This window comes from Oncorhynchus kisutch, linkage group LG17 (assembly GCF_002021735.2).
Source record: "Oncorhynchus kisutch isolate 150728-3 linkage group LG17, Okis_V2, whole genome shotgun sequence".
Classification (NCBI taxonomy): Eukaryota; Metazoa; Chordata; class Actinopteri; order Salmoniformes; family Salmonidae; genus Oncorhynchus; species Oncorhynchus kisutch.
This window is the reverse complement of record NC_034190.2, coordinates 16,610,654-16,634,277: the sequence shown is the minus strand read 5'-3', so window position 1 is coordinate 16,634,277 and position 23,624 is coordinate 16,610,654. Positions and strand designations below refer to the sequence as shown.

The window sequence follows — 23,624 nt, the reverse complement described above, 5'->3', positions numbered from 1 at the left end:
ACGTTTGGAATGGTCGGTCACCCATTTCCTTCCTTTCAAGGTATGTTGGTTCTTTATTTATTTGGGTGGAGTTGAAAGTAACCCAATTAATGTAGGACTGTTTAGTCCTCTTGGTTCTGTTACATTGCTTTTTCCCAGATGTGTTATTAATCTTGTAGACTTGAGTCCACACCTTCCTTTTCCTTTGAATTATGTGGAAAGACCAGTTGGGATAAGGAGACAACAATTTCTCATCCCTGGATTGTGGTACAATTTCCAAACCATATTTTGCGCTGGCTCGTTAATATCTTAATCTAAACAGGAATCCTGTCCGACCACAGTGCAGCTGTAAGGAATCGTATGGTCGGAATCTATTCTCGCTGAGAACAAAGTTGAACGTGGCCTGCGCAGTTTCTGCGCAAATATGAACCCGCGAAAGAGCCGTCCTTCCATCACTTCCGGGGTCAACAAAGCTTTCACCAGAAAGGTTATCTAACTAACTTGTACAATGAAGATCACATGAAACATTCTCGTCACATTGGTAAGACTTTGTTTTCAGAGAGACTAGCTAGCTATATTCCGTAGGGAATGCAGCCAGGACTAAGCAATGTTACGATAGCTGCTTGCTGTCATGTGAAAGGGAATAGGGTTGTGTAACTGGACTGACTGAGCTGCCATGCTATGGTTTTCTATGTATTAAAAACGCTGTGGTTGCAACAGTTGGTTATCATGCTAGTTACATCAGACATACATGTTGAGATGCCGGGTTACAAGAAAGAGACCGAGTGTGTTGTAATCGATTTTTGTATCAATGAACTAGATTACGTGACTGTCAATCTGGTTTAGACCACCTACAACTGGCCATCACAACAGCACCAACCAACACCACATTTCTCTCTTCCTCTCTTGCAATAGGTTTCCTCTATAAAGTTAAGGTGAAGTGACATCATATCGCAATGAGCGTCCCATGTCTACTGTCCAGGGCTGCTCGAAGCTTCACATTGCTGGGGGCGTCCGGTGTGCTGCAACACCGGTTCCGTGTATTGTGCTCTTGTTCGATCACAAGGTGAGTTGAGTTCCATCTCGAATATGTCGAGTATTGTTGCGGTCAGGTGACCGTTCACCACTGTCATTGTTGTGGGTTAGGAGAGAGCAGAGACTGATTGTGCAGCTACTACACTTTTGCCACTTCTTTTCCAACACCAGAGCCTCCATACACCCAGAACTACTCGCCTGTTTTTAGATTATGATTTACTTAAAGTTTGTTGGACCCAGCTGACAATAGGTAAAAGTCCATTTGCCGTTTGTGTTTTGACATCTACACACAGGTAACACTGCAGTGTCTTTATAGGGGCCATTGATGTTCTAGCCTTATGTAACCTTTGAGGTGATCAGCTTGGCTACATTATTTTCTACTAGATGGACATGTTTAAATAAAGTAGGCATTTTTGTTGCCTTTTCAGGAAAATGTCGTCCAGAAGACAAATGGACCATCTAGAGAGGACAGCCAGCAACTACAGACAAGATGTGAGTGACCGCCCAGCTGTGTTCGTACTATAGCAGCAAAACTGTGGCTTATGCAATTCAAAGCTGAAAACGGTTTTGGGCTACATTCTGTGTTTTATTACGAGACTGTCAATTGCTGAGACAGTTTTCCTTGTCTTTATGCTATAGGTTAGTAGTGTACAGAGTCTTAACTATTGCCACAGTTTACAATTGTTCATATTCATGATCGACAGGTTATTACATTTGTAAAGTTTGTGTGTCTGTCTGTGTCAAGGGTGTATATCCGGCGCAGGTATGTGGCATCATGGACGAGTCTGAGACAGTGAAACGCCTCCGGCTAGCTGTCCATCCAGACTTCACTTTCAGAGCTGGCCAGTGGTGAGTAGTACAGTACTGTCGTTTTGTTTGTCTACATTCATAGCTCATTGTAAGGATTCTGAATACAGCATAATACCAATGGCTTTGGGGAGAGGCTGCTTCACCTATACAATCCTTTCTGATCTGCACAAGCGCAAAGTTGTAGGTATGGGTAGATACTAGGGTTGTAAAGATATTCGTACTGAACCGTTTGGTCATGGAGACCTCGGTTCGACCGCACTGTGAACCCGAATGAATAAATCTAAACATTAGGGCTTGGCTATGCCGACTCATGAATAAATCAGAGCTGAAAAAAGATTGTAGGCTATTCCGTTAATTAAAACAACTACAGCCTATGCGCACGTTGTAATGAAAATGTACAATCTTAACTGGCGGATTTCAAACTATCCTTTTGTGAGGCACAGCCGGGAACTCTGTAGATGGTGAGATCAATAAACCAGAATGGGAGGATCTTCCATCGTTTAAATTTCCAGTTTCGGGAACATTTTGGCTTCACAGTTGATTACAACGGCGATTTGACAGAGTTGTGAATAAAATGTTTATAGTATGTTCTCCACTGCTCAATGAGAAAAGCCTATGTGGCCAATCACAAGTCATCAAAGTGCCACTACAATCATAAGAGCCTCTGTGTGTGGCAAAGCAAGTTGGGAGATTATCTAATCAATGGAATTAAAATGATTGAGTTAAAAGAGAAGTATATGCTACAACGAACGAGAGCCAACGGTAGGCTGCTATTTAATCATTTGAATGGAGGTGTTGTTAATTGTAACTGTAGGACAGGAAGAAAGCAAATGCAGACCCAACTAGCTTCTCTCCGTTTGATACAGTCAAGAGGGGTACTACGTAATCATATTGGATGATATAGTTGAAGTCGGAAGTTTACATACACCTTTGCCAAATACATTTAAGCTCAGTCTTTCACAATTCCTGACATTTAATCCTAGTAAAAATGCCCTGTCTTAGGTCAGTTAGGATCACCACTTTATTTTAAGAATGTGAAATGTCAGAATAATAGTAGAGAGAATGATTTATTTCAGCTTTTATTTCTTTCATTACATTCCCAGTGGGTCAGAAGTTAACATACACTCAATTAGTATTTGGTAGCATTGCCTTTAAATTGTTCAACTTGGGTAAAATGTTTCGAGTAGCCTACCACAAGCTTCCCACAATAAGTTGGGTGAATTTTGGCCCATTCCTCCTGACAGAGCTGGTGTAACTGAGTCAGGTTTGTAGCCCTCCTTGCTCACACATGCTTTTTCAGTTCTGCCCTCAAATGTTCTATAGGATTGAGGTCAGGGCTTTGTGATGGCCACTCCAATACCTTGACTTTGTCTTTAAGCCATTGCCAAAACTTTGGAAGTATGCTTGGGGTCATTGTCCATTTGGAAGACCCATTTGCGACCAAGCTTTAACTTCCTGACTGATGTCTTGATGTTGCTTCAATATATCCACAATTTCCAGCCTCATGATGCCATCTATTTTGTGAAGTGCACCAGTCCCTTCTGCAGCAAAGCACCCCCACAACATGATGCTGCCACCCCGGTGCTTCACGGTTGGGATGGTGTTCTTCAGCTTGCAAGCCTCCCCCTTTTTCTTCCAAACATGATGATGGTCATTATGGCCAAACAGTTCTATTTTTGTTTCATCAGACCAGAGGATATTTCTCAAAAAAGTATGATTGTTGTCCCCATGTGCAGTTGCAAACCGTAGTCTGGCTTTTTTATGGCGGTTTTGGAGCAGTGGCTTCTTCCTTGCTGAGTGGCCTTTCAGGTTATGTCGATATTAGACTCGTTTTACTGTGGATATAGATACTTTTGTACCTGTTTCCTCCAGCATCTTCACACGGTCCTTTGATGTTGTTCTGGGATTGATTTGCACTTTTCACACCTAAGTACATTCATCTCTAGGAGACAGAACACATCTCCTTCCTGAGCGGTATTACGGCTGCGTGGTCCCATGGTGTTTATACTTGAGTACTATTGTTTTGATAGATGAACGTGGTACCTTCAGGCGTTTGGAAATTGTTCCCAAGGATGAACCAGACTTGTGGAGATCTATTTTAAAAAATTCTGAGGTCTTTGCTGATTTCTTTTGATTTTCCCATGATGTCAAGCAAAGAGGCACTGAAGGTAGGCCTTGTAATACATCCACAGGTACACCTCTAATGATGTCAATTAGCCTATCAGAAGCGTCTAAAGCCATGACATAATTTTCTGAAATTTTCCAAGCTGTTCTGATCCACTGGAATTGTGATACAGTGAAATAATCTGTCTGTAAACAATTGTTGGAAAGAATTACTTGTGTCATGCAAAAGTAGATATCCTAACTGACTTGCCAAAACTATAGTTTGTTAACAAGAAATTTGTGGAGTGGTTGAAAAACGAGTTTTAACGACTCCAACCTAAGTGTATGTAAACTTCCGACATCAACTGTAAATAACCTAGCTATGACAAGCTAGAAGTTAGTCTACTAGCGCAAATCGGCTTGTTTGGTTACTGCCTGGCTTACAGTACACAAGGCCCCTCCTCCACCTGCTCTCCGTGGCGCTGTATCAGCTCTGGTTAATAAAATAGCTGTGGACTTGTCTGCTGCTTTCTTCACTCAAAATTGACCACGTCTATATGGAAGTGGTCGTCTTATGGAACAGGTCTCTACATTAAAACATTTTATTTATGTGTATTTGTCTTGGTGGGAAAGCCCCAGGTCCATTTCAAAACGCTGCCAACTTTTTAGACCTCTACTTTTGGACCAACAGAACAGTCCCTGTCACAACACAATTCCAGGAACATTATGAATGTCACAAAAACTGGACTTGGCCACAAATAGGGTGGTTTTTAATTTAGCGTATTTTGCCAAATAAACAAACATTAACTACAGTAACGGTTAGAATGTCATTTTTCCACTGTACTGTAACTGAACCGTGACCCCAAAACATGCATGAAATGAGTTGCAAAATGAATAGGAAATATAGTCAAGATGTTGACAAGGTTATAAATAATGAATTTTAATTATAATAATAATAATAATAATAATAATAACTGCTTTCGTCAATGAATCCTCCATTTGCAGCAATTACTGCCTTGCAGACCTTTGGCATTCTAGTTGTCAATTTGTTAAGGTAATCTGAAGAGATTTCATCCCATGCTTCCTGAAGCACAAGTTGGATTGGCTTGATGGGCACTTCTTACGTACCATACGGTCAAGCTGCTCCCACAACAGCTCAATAGGGTTGAGATCCGGTGACTGTGCTGGACACTCCATTATAGACAGAATACCAGCTGACTTTTTTTTCCCTAAATAGTTATTGCATAGTTTGGAGCTGTGCTTTGGTTCATTGTCCTGTTGTAGGAGGAAATTGGCTCCGATTATGTACCGTCCACAGGGTATGACGTTGCAAAATGGAGTGATAGCTTTCCTTCTTCGAGATCCCTTTTACCCTGTACAAATCTTCCACTTTACCACCACCAAAGCACTCCCAGACCACCACATTGCCTACGCCATGCTTAATTAACAGATGGCGTCAAGCACTCCTCCAGCATCTTTTACTTTTTTCTGCATCTCACGAATGTTCTTTGTGATCCGAACACCTCAATCTTAGATTCCTCTGTCCAGTGTCTGTGTTATTTTGCCCATCTTAATCCTTTATTTTTCTTGGCCAGTCTGAGATATGGCTTTTTCTTTGCAACTCTGCCTAGAAGGCCAAAGAGAATTTCATTTTTTGTCCATTTAAAATAACACCAAATTGATATGTATGTATTATACACACACTAGGGGACTGATGGGGGGGCGCTTTGTTGAAGCCACCTTGCCTCCATCTTGGCACTCCCCCACCGTTGTAAAAAATGTTTTGGAAACTACAGAAATATATTTATTAATGTCTACATTAGTTTTTTGCCACGTGTATTACAGAGACCTTTAATGCATACTTTTACATTATGTTACCTGAACATAAAAATGAGATATACACTGAACAAAAATATAAATGCAATATGCAACAATTTCAAAGATTTTACTGAGTTACTGTACAATCAGTAAAAGGAACAGTAAATCAAATCAAAGTGTATTTGTCCCGTGTGCCGAATACAACAGTGAAATGCTTACTTACAGTAACCAATAGTGCAACAAAGGGTATTAGGTGAACAATAGGTAAGTAAAGAAATAAAACAACAGTAAAATAACAGTAGCGAGGCTACATACAGACACCGGTTAGTCAGGCTGATTGAGGTAGTATGTACATGTAGATATGGTTGAAGTGACTATGCATATATGATGAACAGAGAGTAGCAGTAGCGTAAAAGAGGGGCTGGTCGGTGGGACCCAATGCACATCGTCCGGGTAGCCATTTGATTACCTGTTCAGGAGTCTTATGGCTTGGTGGTAAAAACTGATGAGAAGCCTTTTTGTCCTAGACTTGGCACTCCGGTACCACTTGCCATGCGGTAGTAGAGAGAACAGTCTGACTGGGGTGGCTGGGGTCTTTGACAATTTTTAGGCCCTTCCTCTGACACCGCCTGGTGTAGAGATCCTGGATGGCCGGCAGCTTAGCCCCAGTGATGTACTGGGCTGTACGCAATACCCTCTGTCGTGCCTTGCGGTCGGAGGCCGAGCAATTGCCGTTCCAGGCAGTGATTCAACCAGTCAGGATGCTCTCGATGTTGCAGCTGTAGAACCTTTTGAGAATCTCAGGACCCATGCCAAATAATTTTAGTTCCTTGAGGGGGAATAGGCTTTGTCGTGCCCTCTTCACGACTGTCTTGGTGTGTTTGGACCATTCTAGTTTGTTGGTGATGTGGACACCATGGAACTTGAAGCTCTCAACCTGCTCCACTACAGCCCCGTCGATGAGAATGGTGGCATGCTCAGTCCTCATTTTCCTGTAGTCCATAATCATCTCCTTAGGCTTGGTTACGTTGAGGGATAGGTTGTTATTCTGGCACCACCCGGCCAGGTCTCTGACCTCCTTCCTATAGGCTGTCTCGTTGTTGTCTGTGATCAGGCCTACCACTGTTGTGTCGTCTGCGAACTTAATGATGGTGTTGGAGTCGTGCCTGGCCATGCATTTGTGGGTGAACAGGGAGTACAGGAGGGGACTGAGCACGCACCCGAGGAGCCCCCGTGTTGAGGATCAGCGTGGCAGATGTGTTGCTACCTACCCTCACCACCTGGGGGCGGCCTGTGGAAGTCCAGGATCCAGTTGCAGAGGGAGGTGTTTAGTCCCAGCGTCCTTAGCTTAATGATGAGCACTATGGTGTTGGACGCTGAGCTGTAGTCAGTGAATAGCATTCTCACATAGGTGTTCCTTTTGTCCAGGTGGGAAAGGGCAGTGTGGAGTGCAATAGAGATTGTATCATCTGTGGATCTGTTTGGGCGGTATGCAAATTGGAGTGGGGTTTCTGGGATAATGGTGTTGATGTGAGCCATTACCAGCCTTTCAAAGCACTTCATGGCTGTGGACCTGAGTGCTACGGGTCTGTAGTCATTTAGGCAGGTTGCCTTTGTGTTCTTGGGCACAGGGACTATGGTGGTCTGCTTGAAACATGTTGGTATTACAGACTCAATCAGGGACGTTGAAAATGTCAGTGAAGACACATGCCAACAGAACACTAAAAGGAAATCCCTCAATTGAAATGAATTCATTAGGCTCTAATCTATGGATTTCACATGACTGGTAATCCAGATATGCATCTGTTGGTTACAGAGACCAAAAAAGGTAGGAGCGTGGATCAGAAAAACCAGTCAGTATCTGGTGTGACCACCATTGTCCTCATGCAGTGTGACACATCTCCTTCACATGGAGTTGATCAGGCTGTTGATTTTGGCCTCTTCAATGACTGTGCAAAGTTGCTGGATATTGGCAGGAACTGGAACACGCTGTTGTACACATCGATCCAGAGTATTCCAAACTTGCTCAATGGGTGACATGTCTGGTATGCAGACAGTGGAAGAACTGCAACATTTTTAGCTTCCAGGAATTGTGTACAGATCCTTGAGACATGGGGCCGTGCATTATCATGTTGAAACGTGAGGTGATGGCGGCGGTGAATTGCGTGACAATGGGACTCAGGATCTCGTCATGGTATCTCTGTGCGTTCAAATTGCCGTTGATGAAATGCAATTGTGTTCGTTGTCCGTAGCTTATACCAGCACATACCATAACCCCACCGCCACCATGGATCCCTCTGTCCCACAATAATGACATCAGCAAACCGCTCACCCACACAGCAGTTGAAACTGCAGTCAGCTCAAGACCCTGGTGAGGATGACGAGCAAACAGATGAGCTTCCCTTAGACACTTTCTGACAGTTTTGCAGAATTTCTTCAGTTGTGAAAACACAGGTTCATCAGCTGTCCAGGTGGCTGGTCTCAGATGATCTTACAGGTGAAGAAGCTGAATGTGGAGGTCCTGGGCTGGTGTGGGTACATATGGGCTGCGGTTGTTTGACCGGTTGGACGTACTGCCAAATAATCTAAAATGACATTGGAGGTGGCTCATGGTAGAGAAATGAACATTCAATTATCTGTCAACAGATCTGGTGGACATTCTAGAGCTGCCTTTTATTGTCTCCAGCACAAAGTGCACCTGTGTAATGATCATGCTGTTTCATCAGCTTCTTGATATGCCACACCTGTCAGGTGGCTGAGTTATTTTGGCAGAGGAGAAATGCTCACTAACAGGGATGTAAACAACATTTGAGAGAAGCTTTTTGTGCATGTGGAACATTTCTGGGATCTTTTATTTCAGCTCATGAAATATGGGACTAACACTTTACATGTTGCGTTTTATATTTTTGTTCAGTGTAAAAACATTTTCCGTACAGTAAATTTGTAGAGATTACTAATGTTACTGTCCCCACTACAACAACCAAAAATACTTAAATGCATGTAATTTTGTCCTTAAAACATTTAATTGAAATACTGTAGAATTCCATTCATTCCTATGGAGGACTGCTTCTACTGGGGAGTACCAATATGGTTGACCGGTGGCTTCAAAGCCTCTCAATCGCCCATACATAGCATCTGCAATCTAGGGTTTATATACATCATTGGTAGATACAGTATTGGGGGAGGGGATCGTCACATTTCACCAATCAACCACAACAGAGGTATAAAAGGACCACGGGCATAGAGCTTATGAGTTTATTATTTGACATAGGCTGCTGTCAGTCATCACGCACAGTGAGCTCTTCTGTCCAGCTCTTGAACAATTATTTTATAAGGACTGTAATACCTTTACCAGGCACAAGAGGGAAGTGTTGCACTGAAGCTCTGTGGTTATGTTTATGCTGTACAGATACATGTAGTGTGTACATTTCCTCTCCCCTGCCACTCTTTCCCAGGTCATTGTGGTAAATAAAACGTTTTCTCAATCACCCCCCCCCCCGGTTAAAATGCAGGTACATTCAGAAGTTGATCATTTTAAAAGACGAATAGAGATGGCGACAGCAGGAAGTATTTGAAACTTGCGAGGTTATTTTAGACCCACTAACAAGCATTAGTATTGTAGCTAAAAGCAAAGCACACATACATAAACATGTTTAATTTATGTTATGGAAAAGTATATTCAGTTCTCTAACTGTAAATATCAATTAAGCTTTAAAAATAAACATGATATCTTTACATCAGCAGATGTCAGTTCTTATACAGAACCCAGCCTAAACCCCCAAACATCTCCTTCAACTCTGAGGTCCATACTGCAGGTGGGCGTTTGTGTTGTGTATAAACAGTAGGGGTCCGTGAGTTGGACGTCGGCGTTCTGTAATGAATGTAAAAAGATGTAAATGCATTTGTTACACCACCTCCAGTCCATATGGATGATGTTCCTATTCTGACAGATGGGTAGGAGGAGTGGGAGAAACGTGTGTGTGTGTGTGTGTGTGTCAGTTCAGGTGTCGGAGGGAGAGGGAGATGGGGGGGGGGGGTGTAGTTGGCGAGAGAGCAGTAGATGGTTACTAGTTACTATTTCCTGCTTCTTGACTTTCTTCTTTTTTTTTTTACTTGTGGGATTTTTCCCCCCCCCCAGCCATTTCCTTTTGTGTGTGTGTGTGTGTGTGAAAAAAGTATTTAGTCAGCCACCAATTGTGCAAGTTCTCCCACTTAAAAAGACGAGAGAGGCCTGTAATTTTCATCATAGGTACACTTCAACTATGACAGACAAAATGAGAAAATGTAGGATTTTTAATGAAGTTATTTGCATATTAGGGTGGAAAATAAGTATTTGGTCACCTACAAACAAGCAAGATTTCTGGCTCTCTCAGACCTGTAACTTCTTCTTTAAGAGGCTCCTCTTTCCTCCACTCGTTGCCTGTATTAATGGCACCTGTTTGAACTTGTTATCAGTATAAAAGACACCTGTCCACAAGCTCAAACAGTCACACTCCAAACTCCACTATGGCCAAGACCAAAGAGCTGTCAAAGACACCAGAAACAAAATTGTAGACCTGCACCAGGCTGGGAAGACTGAATCTGCAATAGGTAAGCAGCTTGGTTTGAACAAATCAACTGTGGGAGCAATTATTAGGAAATGGAAGACATACAAGACCACTGATAATCTCCCTTGATCTGGGGCTCCACGCAAGATCTCACCCCGTGGGGTCAAAATGATCACAAGAACGGTGAGCAAAAATCCCAGAACCACACGGGGGGACCTAGTGAATGACCTGCAGAGAGCTGGGACCAAAGTAACAAAGCCTACCATCAGTAACACACTACGCTGCCAGGGACTCAAATCCTGTAGTGCCAGACGTGTCCCCCTGCTTAAGCCAGTACATGTCCAGGCCCGTCTGAAGTTTGCTAGAGAGCATTTGGATGATCCAGAAGGAGATTGGGAGAATGTCATATGGCCAGATGAAACCAAAATATAACTTTTTGGTAAAAACTCAACTCGTTGTGTTTGGAGGACAAAGAATGCTGAGTTGCATCCAAAGAACACCTATCTACTGTGAAGCATGGGGGTGGAAACATCATGCTTTGGGGCTGTTTTTCTGCAAAGGGACCAGGACGACTGATCCGTGTAAAGGAAAGAATGAATGGGGCCATGTATCGTGAGATTTTGAGTGAAAACCTCCTTCCATCAGCAAGGGCATTGAAGATGAAACGTGGCTGGGTCTTTCAGCATGACAATGATCCCAAACACACCGCCCGGGCGAAGGAGTGGCTTCGCAAGAAGCATTTCAAGGTCCTGGAGTGGCCTAGCCAGTCTCCAGATCTCAACCCCATAGAAAATCTTTGGAGGGAGTTGAAAGTCCGTGTTGCCCAGCAACAGCCCCAAAACATCACTGCTCTAGAGAAGATCTGCATGGAGGAATGGGCCAAAATACCAGCAACAGTGTGTGAAAACCTTGTGAAGACTTACAGAAAATGTTTGACCTCTGTCATTGCCAACAAAGGGTATATAACAAAGTATTGAGAAACTTTTGTTATTGACCAAATACTTATTTTCCACCATAATTTGCAAATAAATTCATAAAAAATTCTACAATGTGATTTACTGGATTTTTTTTCTTCTCATTTTGTCTGTCATAATTTAAGTGTACCTATGATGAAAATTACAGGCTTCTCTCATCTTCTTAAGTGGGAGAACTTGCACAATTGGTGGCTGACTAAATACTTTCTTGCCCCACTGTGTGTGTATGTGTGTGTGTATGTATGTATGTATGTATATATATATATATATATATATATATATATATATATAACAAACAGATGTCATCGACACGTCCTGTACATTTAAAGATTTAATTTGGATCAGTGCAAGACTATTGGACACTTGTTTTATTGATTACTGTGGGCTTTTTTTCCCTGCTGCATGTGTCTGTGTAGGGTGGACTTCTTCATCCCTGGTATGGAGAAGGTAGGAGGATTCTCTGTGTGTTCCAGTCCAGGTCTGCTGCAGAAAGAGGGTGTCATCGAGCTGGCTGTCAAATACACACAACATCCCCCTGCACACTGGATACACACCAAGGTGTGTGTGCATTGAAATAAAATGTTCACTTGTTGGTAGTGCCTCAATCATTCAATAGCTTTGTCAGTATTTATGCTGGTCACTATATCTGTTAATTGCTCTCTGTCTCTCTCTCTCTCCCATTGTGTGTAACAGCGTCTGTTCAGATGTAGCTAAACCGACGCTGCACTGGAAGTAGTTTTTTTTTTTTTTTATCTCTGAAAGATACATTTTCTCCACAATAGGGAGCAGAAAGCAGATTATTCTAGAATGTGGACACATCTCATACCTGAGCTATTTATCAGTACAAAATAATCACTCTCTTCCCTCTGCTCTCTCCCCCTCCCTCTGCTCTCTCCCCCTCCCCCTCCCTCTGCTCTCACCCTCCCTCCCCCTCCCTCTGCTCTTTCCCCCTCCCTCTGCTATTGCTCCTGCCCCCGCTCTCTCCCTCCCCTCTCTGCTCCTTCTTTCTCCTCCCACTGCTCTCTCTCTCTTCCTCTTCCTCCTACAGTGCACCATGGACTCCCATGTAGCGATGCGTGTGGGTGGTAACTTTTTCTTTGACCCCCTGCCCTCTGACCCCTCTGTCGACCTGTTGTTGGTGGCTGGGGGCGTGGGCATTAACCCTCTATACTCCATCCTGCTCCATGCCGCTGATCTGCTACGACAGAACCCCACTAACGCAGGGAGGGGCTACCACATAGGCTCCACCCACCTCTGCTACAGTGCCAAGAACACACAGGAGCTGCTCTTCAAGGTGTGTGTGTGTGTGTGTGTGTGTGTGTGTGTGGTTGCAAGTATTTGTACCAGGATGTATGGACTTTTCTCATTTGGGCAAAAGCATTTGGGCAAAAGTAACAAGTAGTTAAGAGCAGCATTAAAATACCAATAGCGAGACAATATACTGGGGTACCATTACACCCTTTCTCCTCCGTGATCCAGAAACTGATAAGTGGTTGAGGAGATTTCAATTCATTAGTAAGTCGAGCAGAAGTGTCCTCCCTTCCTCTATAGCCTCCTTTCATGGAGGATAGCAGCGTTCTCTGCGGAAGAGTTTTAAAATCTGCCAAACCCCCTTTGAATTAGCTTTTTTGTCGGAGGAGAAAAGCACGTTTAAAAACAATGTTCTACTTACTGTTTTATCTATAATGTCTTGCACATTTTAACTTTTTGTTTGAATCACTTCACACGTTTTAATTTGGGATCCACCCCTGTAAATGTCATTTTCCTGATGACGCGTGAGTGGAGAAGGAATCTCATTTCATACAGCGTATTTTCGTCCACATTCCCTCTCCTCGCCGCCTTGCCTCGATTAACTTTCACCGTTTTCAAAAGGGGGTGAGGGAGGACGGAGAAGACGCAGGAGTTTAACAAATCTAATTGAGAAATGGCTTGTGTGTGTAGGAATGAGCCCAATAATTGTTCTTCCCATCCCTGCTCTGCTCTCAGAAAAGCATCATAAATGTGTGTAAGGAATTCCCAGAGAAATTCTCCTGCGACTTCCACATCACCGCACAGACCGCAGACATCGACCAGGAACTCCAACCGTACATGAACCGTAAGTACCACAGAATGACCTTAACACAACCACAAATGTTTACTGATATAGTCTACAAAGGGTCAGTGTACTCTGGCTTTCAAAATATCTATATTTTAACTGGATATGCTTCCATTGGTGGCAAAATGGATACATTCTCAATTCATTTAAATGGATGCTAGTCCCAGAATGGCAGTACGGGTATGAAAGTGTTTTTAGCTACTTTTTAATGTATGTTTTTCATGTTTTCACGTTTTTTTTTTAAACGGCACTTCTAATAAATGTTGATTTGATCTTCCCCAGGTGGGAGGCTGTCAGAGGGGGGGTTGCGTTGCCACGTCGACCCTAACACCACTCTGTGTTACCTGTGTGGCCCTCCACCCATGATAGAGAGCGTGGTCCAGACCCTACTCAGCCTAGGCCTATCCCAGGAAAGGATACTATTTGAGAAGTGGTGGTAGTGTGTACTAGAGACAGACCTCTTCATCATCATCATCATCATCTCACCCCGGCCTAACTATCCCTGCTCTCTCCTCCAGTGCCTAGGAGATCAGACCAAGCACCTGCCCACGTTACCATGGCAACATCTCAAGGAGTATTGGACCATATTTGTCTGGAGCTGCACACATCATTTTATTTATTTTACTTCACCAGAACATACTAGGGCTGTGAAGGTCAGCCTGTGATTGTCATGTATAACTGATCGTTAATTAACAAACACATTTAGCATCTCCTGGCTTCCACTCATAGCCTACAAGCCCCTGATGCAGACCGTTGGAACATCTACACTACCGTTCAAAAGTTTGGGGTCACTTAGAAATTTCCTTGTTTTTGAAAGAAAAACACTTTTTTTTGTCTATTAAAATAGCATCAAATTGATCATAAATGCAGTGTAGACATTAATGTTGTAAATGACTGCAGATTTTTTATGGAATATCTACATAGGCGTATAGAGGCCCATTATCAGCAACCATCACTCCTGTGATCCAATGGCACGCTGTGTTAGCTAATCAAAGTTCATTATAAAATTCTAATTGATCATTAGAAAACCCTTTTGCAATTGTTAGCACAGCTGAAAACTGTTGTGCTGATTAAAGAAGCAGTAAAACTGGCCTTCTTTAGACTAGTTGAGTATCTGGAGCATTAGCATTTGTGGGTTCGATTACAGGCTCAAAATGGACAGAAACGAAGCCCTTTCTTCTGAAACTCATCAGTCTATTCTTGTTCTGTGAAATGAAGGCTATTCCATGCGAGAAATTGAGAAGAAACTGAAGATCTCGAACAACGCTGTGTACTACCTTCACAGAACAGCGCAAACTGGCTCTAAAAAGAATAGAAAGAGTGGGAGGCCCCGGTGCACAACTGAGCAAGAGGACAAGTGCATTAGTGTCTAGTTTGAGAAACAGACTCCTCAACTGGCAGCTTCATTAAATAGTACCTGCAAAACACCAGTCTCAACGTCAACAGTGAAGAGGCGATGCTGGCCTTCTATGCAGAGTTAATCTGTCCAGGTTCTGTGTTCTTTTGCCCATCTTAATATTTTATTTTTATTGGCCAGTCTGAGATTTGGCTTTTTCTTTGCAACTCTTTGCAACTTTGCAACTCTCTTAGAAGGCCAGCATCCTGGAGTCAACTCTTCACTGTTGATGTTGAGACTGGTGTTTTGCGGGTACTATTTAATGAAGCTGTCAGTTGAGGACTTGTGAGGAGTCTGTTTCACAAACTTGACACTAATGTACATGTCCTCTTGCTCAGTTGTGCACCGGGGCCTCCCACTCCTTCTATTCTGGTTAGAGACAGTTTGCACTGTTCTGTGAAGGGGGAGGCATGCACTGTTTCTTGCCTTACTGCACACAAGCTTGGAATCATTCACAAGTGATAGGCTAAAATTGTCACCCATCAGACTATTCTTGATTTAATCTAGTCTTTACATAAACTAAATGTCATCCATGCACTTAAATAGCAAATGGAGGACACTTTTCCTGTGGTTCATTTTCATGCCAGCCAGGTAGGATATACTCCTGAGGTAAAGAGAAGCAATGTGCTTAATAGTATAAGTAAATATAGTAGGCCTATCCCATAGAAAGCTGATTGTTTGATGGCTTCTTAAAAAGAGGATCCAAACAAAAAAACTCAGCAATTGCATAGCCTATAGAAATGTTGGGCAACATGAGCTCATGGGCTCTCGTGAAGTGTGATTACATTTTCCAATACATTTGCATTGATGTCAGTGATTTAGAGGGACAATAGAGCGCTAACCTAGTCGTTAGCAAGTTTGGTAGGCTACTAATGAGTATGAGCTTGGAGAAGCCTTGTTACCGTGACTAAACAGTCACGTGGAATTTGACTGCGGTCATGACTCTTGACCACTGGGGTGGCGGTAATATGGTCACCATAACAGCCCAAGTCTCTACCAGGTACTAACTTGAACATCTGGCTTGACTCGGGTACAACTTGAATAAATTAACGCATCTTTACCATGAATATTCACTTGACTCAGGTGTTCATCAAATGCAATGAACATAAGTTGAACAAGGCTCATTGCACTGAGCCTGACTGATTTTGACCTCTGACCCGTGTGAAGTGCAGTATAAAATGTATATAAAAGCTTCTTGATGGTGCACATTGCCCAGTGGAGAAACGTTCAACTGTTTTCTGATTATGAAAATAAATCATTTTATTCAGTGGATATAGTTTGAGGAAATAATGTTTACGTGCAATTATCTGATATACATTTTTTCTACTGCAAGAAAAAAGACGAAGGGAATGTTTTTCAAACAAGACCGAGCCTAGTCTGGCTAACACCAGCTCTCAAAGTCTTTCTGACTGTAGTCACGTGGGTCGCGTCAGCCAGGCTAGACCGAACCACACAGCAGAACCCCTGTTTATACCCGGTGCTAACATGATCCCTGTGTCCTGATCTTTTCCACATTCTAATTGTACCCACATTTTTTGAAGTTTAAATGATTCTAATAACTGTGATTAGATAGTTGGGGATGATTTGATGGGTTAGATGACCGCTCTGTGGATGGAGTCAAATAAAAGAAACCCTTTCAGAGAGGTGGATGGAGGGCAGTAAACACGTGCTGTGAACAGCAAGGTTGTCAATTTGAATCCCAATGCGACTTGTTTTCCAACCCTACACAACATAACTACTCACATTTTAGTGTCTTACTGAAGAACTTCAAATATGTGAAAAACAAGTGTGGTGCTCTCCCCATACTGGCGCAATGGACGAGGCACTGGGGATATAGGGACCAGAAGGTCCCAGGTTCTAATCTTTGATGCCCCTTTTCAAAAAGGTATATTTATAGCCCTGGTTACACCTTGCATTAAAATGTGGTTTCGTTATCTGATCAAGGTGGTTCAATGAGAATGTAGACACGCTCAGCACACATTGTTAGCACCAGATATAAAAGGGGCTAGAGAGAAAAATCACACCAGCGAGTGTATTTATAGAAAGTTTAAAAACTATGCAGACCTTAACATCTATCACACACACATCCTGGAAAGTGTCCCCTCATCCCATCTCTCTCACATATCCTGGCAAGTGTCCCCTCATCCCATCTCTCTCTTCCCACTTACACACACACCACGACTTCTTCCAATCATCACACACCCATCCAGGCCTGAAATCGCACACACACCTCTCACAAATGAGTTTGCATATACAGAGGGGGATCTGTCATGGTGCACTGTAATATAACCTCCTGGTGGTCCATGTCCGCTGAAATAGTTTTGTTTTGCTCCTCAGATGTGAGAAGACAGATGTGAGAAGACAGATGTGAGGGTTTAAATCAAATAAAACCAAGTCAGTATATTGTTTTGAGAACTGTTTATTCCTTCTGTTTGTCTGTAATAAAGGATATGTCTCAAATGGCATCCTATACCCTATGTAGGGTATAGGGTGCCAGACTTGTTTACCACATCACTCAAACAACAGGAAGGGGACTATAGTGCTGTACAAGTATTCCATAAATGCCTTCTGTAAAGTATAATCACTGACCTAACATAACATGATTAGGGAAAGCTATACAGTGACACCTATCCAACTGTTACATTTACATTTGAATCTTTTAGCATACGCTCTTATCCAGAGCGACTTACAGGAGCAATTAGGGTTAAGTGTGCAATCATGATAAATGGAGGATACATTTTCAGTATTCACACAGGGCCATTGTCCTTGACTTTAAATGGGTTAAATAAAGGTGGAGAAAATCTCCTTAAATGTACAGTATTCTATGATACATTTCAAATAGATCTATAAACAGTGGTAAGATTGATGTTACCTTGGCAATCAAGGCTCTGACCTACATTATCGGCGTGTTCTCATTGGCCCAAAGCAGATGCACAACTGTACAAAATCATCTCCACATATTTAGGAAATAAGGCCCGAGGTGGTGTGGTGTATGGCCAATATACCATGGCTAAGGGCTGTTCTTAAGCATGATACAACACGGAGTGCTTGGACACAGCCCTTAGCCGTGTTATATAGGCCATATATCACAAACCCCGGAAGAGCCTTATTGCTATTATAAACATAATTAGAGCAGTAAAACTAAATGTTTTGTCGTACCCGTGGTATACGGTCTGATATACCCTGCCTTTCAGCCATTTAGAATTCAGGGTTCAAACCACCCAGTATAAAATTGCAAATATAATGCCTACTAGGTGAGTACATGACAACACTCCAGGGTGAAGTTTCCCTTAGGTACAGATCTAGGACCATCCCTCAATCCTAACCTTGACCATTTGTGGGGGAAATGCAAAAACTGGCCCAAGACCAGCGTCTAGGGGCCACTTCACCCTACTCCAAATGACAACATCTGAGGCCAGAAGGTGAAATGTGTGCCTTGAAGGATGATCGAAGCCGTTACACGTTGGCAACAGTCCATATGAATATACACAAATCCATATATATACACTACCGTTCAAAAATTTGGGGTCACTTAGAAATTTCCTTGTTTTTGAAAGAAAAGCACATTTTTGGTCCATTAAAATAACATCAAATTGATCAGAAATACAGTGTAGACATTGTCAATGTTGTAAATAACTATTGTAGCTGGAAACGGCAGATTTTTTAAATGGAATATCTACACAGGCGTACAGATTTCCATTATCAGCAACCATCACTCCTGTGTTCCAATGGCACGTTGTGTTAGCTAATCCAATTTTATCATTTTAAAAGGCTAAATGATCATTAGAAAACACTTTTACAATTATGTTAGCACAGCTGAAAACTGTTGTTTTGATTAAAGAAGAAATAAAACTGGCCTTCTTTAGACTAGTTGAGTATCTGGAGCATCAGCATTTCTGAGTTTGATTGCAGGCTCAAAATGGCCAGAAACACAACTTTCTTCTGAAACTCGTCAGTCTATTCTTGTTCTGAGAAATGAAGGCTATTCCATGCGAGAAATTGCCAAGAAACTGAAGATCTTGTACAACGCTGTGCAATACTCCCTTCACAGAACAGCGGAAACTGTCTCTAAAAAGAATAGAAAGAGGAGTGGGAGGACTTGGTGCACAACTGAGCAAGAGGATAAGTACATTAGAGTGTCTAGTTTGAGAAACAGAGGCCTCACAAGTCCTCAACTAGCAGCTTCATTAAATAGTGCCCACAAAACACCAGTCTCAACGTCAACGTTTTTTTTTTTTTAAATGCCTTCCTAACCATCTTAAATAAACATGCCCCATTTAAGAAATTTAGAACCAGGAACAGATATAGCCCTTGGTTCTCCCCAGACCTGACTGCCCTTAACCAACACAAAAACATCCTATGGCGTTCTGCATTAGCATCGAACAGCCCCCGTGATATGCAGCTGTTCAGGGAAGCTAGAAATCATTATACACAGGCAGTTAGAAAAGCCAAGGCTAGCTTTTTCAAGCAGAAATTTGCTTCCTGCAACACTAACTCAAAAAGGTTCTGGGACACTGTAAAGTCCATGGAGAATAAGAACACCTCCTCCCAGCTGCCCACTGCACTGAAGATAGGAAACACTGTCACCACTGATAAATCCACCATAATTGAGAATTTCAATAAGCATTTTTCTACGGCTGGCCATGCTTTCCACCTGGCTACTCCTACCCCGGACAACAGCACTGCACCCCCAACAGCAACTCGCCCAAGCCTTCCCCATTTCTCCTTCTCCCAAATCCATTCAGCTGATGTTCTGAAAGAGCTGCAAAATCTGGACCCCTACAAATCAGCCGGGCTAGACAATCTGGACCCTTTCTTCCTAAAATTATCTGCCGAAATTGTTGCCACCCCTATTACTAGCCTGTTCAACCTCTCTTTCGTGTCGTCTGAGATTCCCAAAGATTGGAAAGCAGCTGCGGTCATCCCCCTCTTCAAAGGGGGGGACACTCTTGACCCAAACTGCTACAGACCTATATCTATCCTACCGTGCCTTTCTAAGGTCTTCGAAAGCCAAGTCAACAAACAGATTACCGACCATTTCGAATCTCACCATACCTTCTCTGCTATGCAATCCGGTTTCAGAGCTGGTCATGGGTGCACCTCAGCCACGCTCAAGGTCCTAAACGATATCTTAACCGCCATCGATAAGAAACATTACTGTGCAGCCGTATTCATTGATCTGGCCAAGGCTTTCGACTCTGTCAATCACCATATCCTCATCGGCAGACTCGACAGCCTTGCTTTCTCAAATGATTGCCTCGCCTGGTTCACCAACTACTTCTCTGATAGAGTTCAGTGTGTCAAATCGGAGGGTCTGCTGTCCGGACCTCTGGCAGTCTCTATGGGGGTGCCACAGGGTTCAATTCTTGGACCGACTCTCTTCTCTGTATACATCAATGAGGTCGCTCTTGCTGCTGGTGAGTCCCTGATCCACCTCTACGCAGACGACACCATTCTGTATACTTCCGGCCCTTCTTTGGACACTGTGTTAACAACCCTCCAGGCAAGCTTCAATGCCATACAACTCTCCTTCCGTGGCCTCCAATTGCTCTTAAATACAAGTAAAACTAAATGCATGCTCTTCAACCGATCGCTACCTGCACCTACCCGCCTGTCCAACATCACTACTCTGGACGGCTCTGACTTAGAATACGTGGACAACTACAAATACTTAGGTGTCTGGTTAGACTGTAAACTCTCCTTCCAGACCCATATCAAACATCTCCAATCCAAAGTTAAATCTAGAATTGGCTTCCTATTTCGCAACAAAGCATCCTTCACTCATGCTGCCAAACATACCCTTGTAAAACTGACCATCCTACCAATCCTCGACTTTGGCGATGTCATTTACAAAATAGCCTCCAATACCCTACTCAACAAATTGGATGCAGTCTATCACAGTGCAATCCGTTTTATCACCAAAGCCCCATATACTACCCACCATTGCGACCTGTACGCTCTCGTTGGCTGGCCCTCGCTTCATACTCGTCGCCAAACCCACTGGCTCCATGTCATCTACAAGACCCTGCTAGGTAAAGTCCCCCCTTATCTCAGCTCGCTGGTCACCATAGCATCTCCCACCTGTAGCACACGCTCCAGCAGGTATATCTCTCTAGTCACCCCCAAAACCAATTCTTTCTTTGGCCGCCTCTCCTTCCAGTTCTCTGCTGCCAATGACTGGAACGAACTACAAAAATCTCTGAAACTGGAAACACTTATCTCCCTCACTAGCTTTAAGCACCAACTGTCAGAGCAGCTCACAGATTACTGCACCTGTACATAGCCCACCTATAATTTAGCCCAAACAACTACCTCTTTCCCAACTGTATTTAATTTTTATTTATTTATTTATTTTGCTCCTTTGCACCCCATTATTTTTTATTTCAACTTTGCACATTCTTCCATTGCAAAACTACCATTCCAGTATTTTACTTGCTATATTGTATTTACTTTGCCATCATGGCCTTTTTTGCCTTTACCTCCCTTCTCACCTCACATTGTATATAGACTTGTTTATACTGCATTATTGACTGTATGTTTGTTTTACTCCATGTGTAACTCTGTGTCGTTTTATCTGTCGAACTGCTTGCTTTATCTTGGCCAGGTCGCAATTGTAAATGAGAACTTGTTCTCAACTTGCCTACCTGGTTAAATAAAGGTAAAATAAAAAAAATAAAAATAAAAACAGTGAAGAGGCGACTCCGGGATGCTGGCCTTCTAGACAGAGTTCCTCTGTCCAGTGTCTGTGTTATTTTGCCCATCTTAATCTTTTCTTTTTATTGGCCAGTTTGAGATATGGCTTTTTCTTTGCAACTCTGCCTAGAAGGCCAGCATCCTGGAGTCACCTCTTCACTGTTGATGTTGAGACTGGTAGTTCCACTAAGCGCAAACCAGATGGGATGGCGAATCCATTATTTTCACAGGACAATGACCCAACACACCTTCGGGCTGTGTAAGGGCTATTTTACCAACAAGGAGAGTGATGGAGTGCTGCATCAGATGACCTGGCCTCCACAATCCCCCAACCTCAACCAAATTGAGATGGTTTGGGATGAGTTGGATTGCAGAGTGAAGGAAAAGCAGCCGAGAGTGCTTAGCATATGTTGGGAACTCCTTCAAGACTGTTGGAAAAGCATTCCAGGTGAAGCTGGTTGAGAGAATGCCAAGAGTGTGCAAAGCTGTCAAGGCAAAGGGTGGCTATTTGAATCTCAAATATAAAATAGATTTAGATTTGTTTAAAACTTTTTTGTTTACTACCTGATTCCATGTGTGATTTCATAGTTTCACTATTATTCTACAGTCGTGGCCAAAAGTTTTGAGAATGACACAAGGTTTGCTGCTTCAGTGTCTTTAGATATTTTTGCCAGATGTTACTATGGAATACTGAAGTATAATTAAAAGCATTTCATAAGTGTCAAAGGCTTTTATTGACAATTACATGAAGTTGATGCAAAGAGTCAATATTTGCAGTATTGACCCTTCTTTTTCAAGACCTCTGCAATCTGACCTGGCATGCTGTCAATTAACTTCTGGGCCACATCCTGACTGATGGCAGCCTATTCTTGCATAATCAATGCTTGGAGTTTGTCAGAATTTGTGGGTTTTTGTTTGTCCCCCTGCCTCGAGGATTGACCACACGTTCTCTATGGGATTAAGGTCTGGGGAGTTTCCTGGCCATGGACCCAAAATATTGATGTTTTGTTCCCTGAGCCACTTAGTTATCACTTTTTCCTTATGGCAAGGTGCTCCATCATGCTGGAAAAGGCATTGTTCGTCACCAAACTGTTCCTGGATGGTTGGGAGAAGTTGCTTTCGGAGAATGTGTTGGTACCATTCTTTATTCATGGCTGTGTTCTTAGGCAAAATTGTGAGTGAGCCCACTCCCTTGGCTGAAAAGCAACCCAACACATGAATGTTCTCAGAATGCTTAACTGTTGGCATGACACAGGACTGATGGTAGCGCTCATCTTGTCTTCTCCGGACAAGCTTTTTTCCAGATGCCCCAAACAATTGGAAAGGGGATTCATCAGAGAAAATGACTTTACCCCAGTCCTCAGCAGTCCTGTACCTTTTGCAGAATATCAGTCTGTCCCTGATGTTTTTCCTGGTGATAAGTCGCTTCTTTGCTGCCCTTCTTGACACAGGGCCATCCTCCAAAAGTCTTCACCTCACTGTAAGTGCAGATGCACTCACACCTGCCTGCTGCCATTCCTGAGCAAGCTCTGTACTGGTGGTGCACCGATCCCGCAGCTGAATCAACTTTAGGAGATGGTCCTGGCGCTTGCTGGAATTTCTTGGGCGCCCTGAAGCCTTCTTCACAAAAATTGCACCGCTCTCCTTGAAGTTCTTGACGATACGATAAATGGTTGACTTAGGTGCAATCTTACTGGCAGCAATATTCTTGCCTGTGAAGCCATTTTTGTGCAAATCAATGATGACGGCACGTGGTTCCTTGCAGGTAACCATGATTGACAGAGGAAGAACAATGATTCCAAGCACCACCCTCCTTCTGAAGATTCCAGTCTGTTATTCGTACTCAATCAGCATGACAGAGTGATCTCCAGACTTGTCCTCGTCAACACTCACACCTGTGTTAAAGGGGAGAATCACTGACATGATGTCAGCTGGTCCTTTTGTGGCAGGGCTGAAATGCAGTAGAAATGTTTTTGGGGGATTCAGTTCATTTGCATGGCAAAGAGGGACTTTGCAATTCATCTGATCACTCTTCATAACATTCTGGAGTATATGCAAATTGCCATCATGCAAACTGATGCAGCAGACTTTGTGAAAATTAATATTTGTGTCATTCTCAAAACTTTTGGCCAAGACTGTACAATGTAGAAAATAGTACAAATAAAGAAAAACCC

At 42.9% G+C, this 23,624-nt stretch overlaps 1 protein-coding gene across 3 annotated transcripts; it reads left to right on the top strand.

Moving 5' to 3' along the window:
- Positions 1-68: 68 nt before the first annotated feature.
- Positions 69-17,158, top strand: oxnad1 (oxidoreductase NAD-binding domain containing 1). Of its 3 annotated transcripts, none has more exons than XM_031795214.1 (8): positions 69-520; positions 895-1,045; positions 1,443-1,506; positions 1,760-1,863; positions 11,683-11,824; positions 12,315-12,560; positions 13,253-13,361; positions 13,644-17,158. In XM_031795214.1, exons 2-8 carry the CDS (start codon positions 936-938, stop codon positions 13,799-13,801), a joined length of 933 nt encoding a protein of 310 aa, XP_031651074.1. In that variant the 5' UTR covers positions 69-520; positions 895-935; the 3' UTR covers positions 13,802-17,158. The 3 variants fall into 3 exon arrangements, with proteins under 3 accessions (XP_031651074.1, XP_020360701.2, XP_031651075.1); XM_020505112.2 differs by having other exon boundaries at positions 387-520; positions 1,422-1,506; XM_031795215.1 differs by lacking the exons at positions 69-520; positions 895-1,045 and adding an exon at positions 1,160-1,264.
- Positions 17,159-23,624: the final 6,466 nt, after the last annotated feature.

Bases quoted from the DNA above. Each gene is read 5' to 3' on its own strand.
- oxnad1 (XM_020505112.2), top strand. From the start codon at position 936: ATGAGCGTCCCATGTCTACTGTCCAGGGCTGCTCGAAGCTTCACATTG. The intron at 1,864-11,682 runs GTGAGTAGTACA...GTGTCTGTGTAG, and splicing joins ACTTTCAGAGCTGGCCAGTG to GGTGGACTTCTTCATCCCTG. The intron at 13,362-13,643 runs GTAAGTACCACA...GATCTTCCCCAG, and splicing joins ACTCCAACCGTACATGAACC to GTGGGAGGCTGTCAGAGGGG.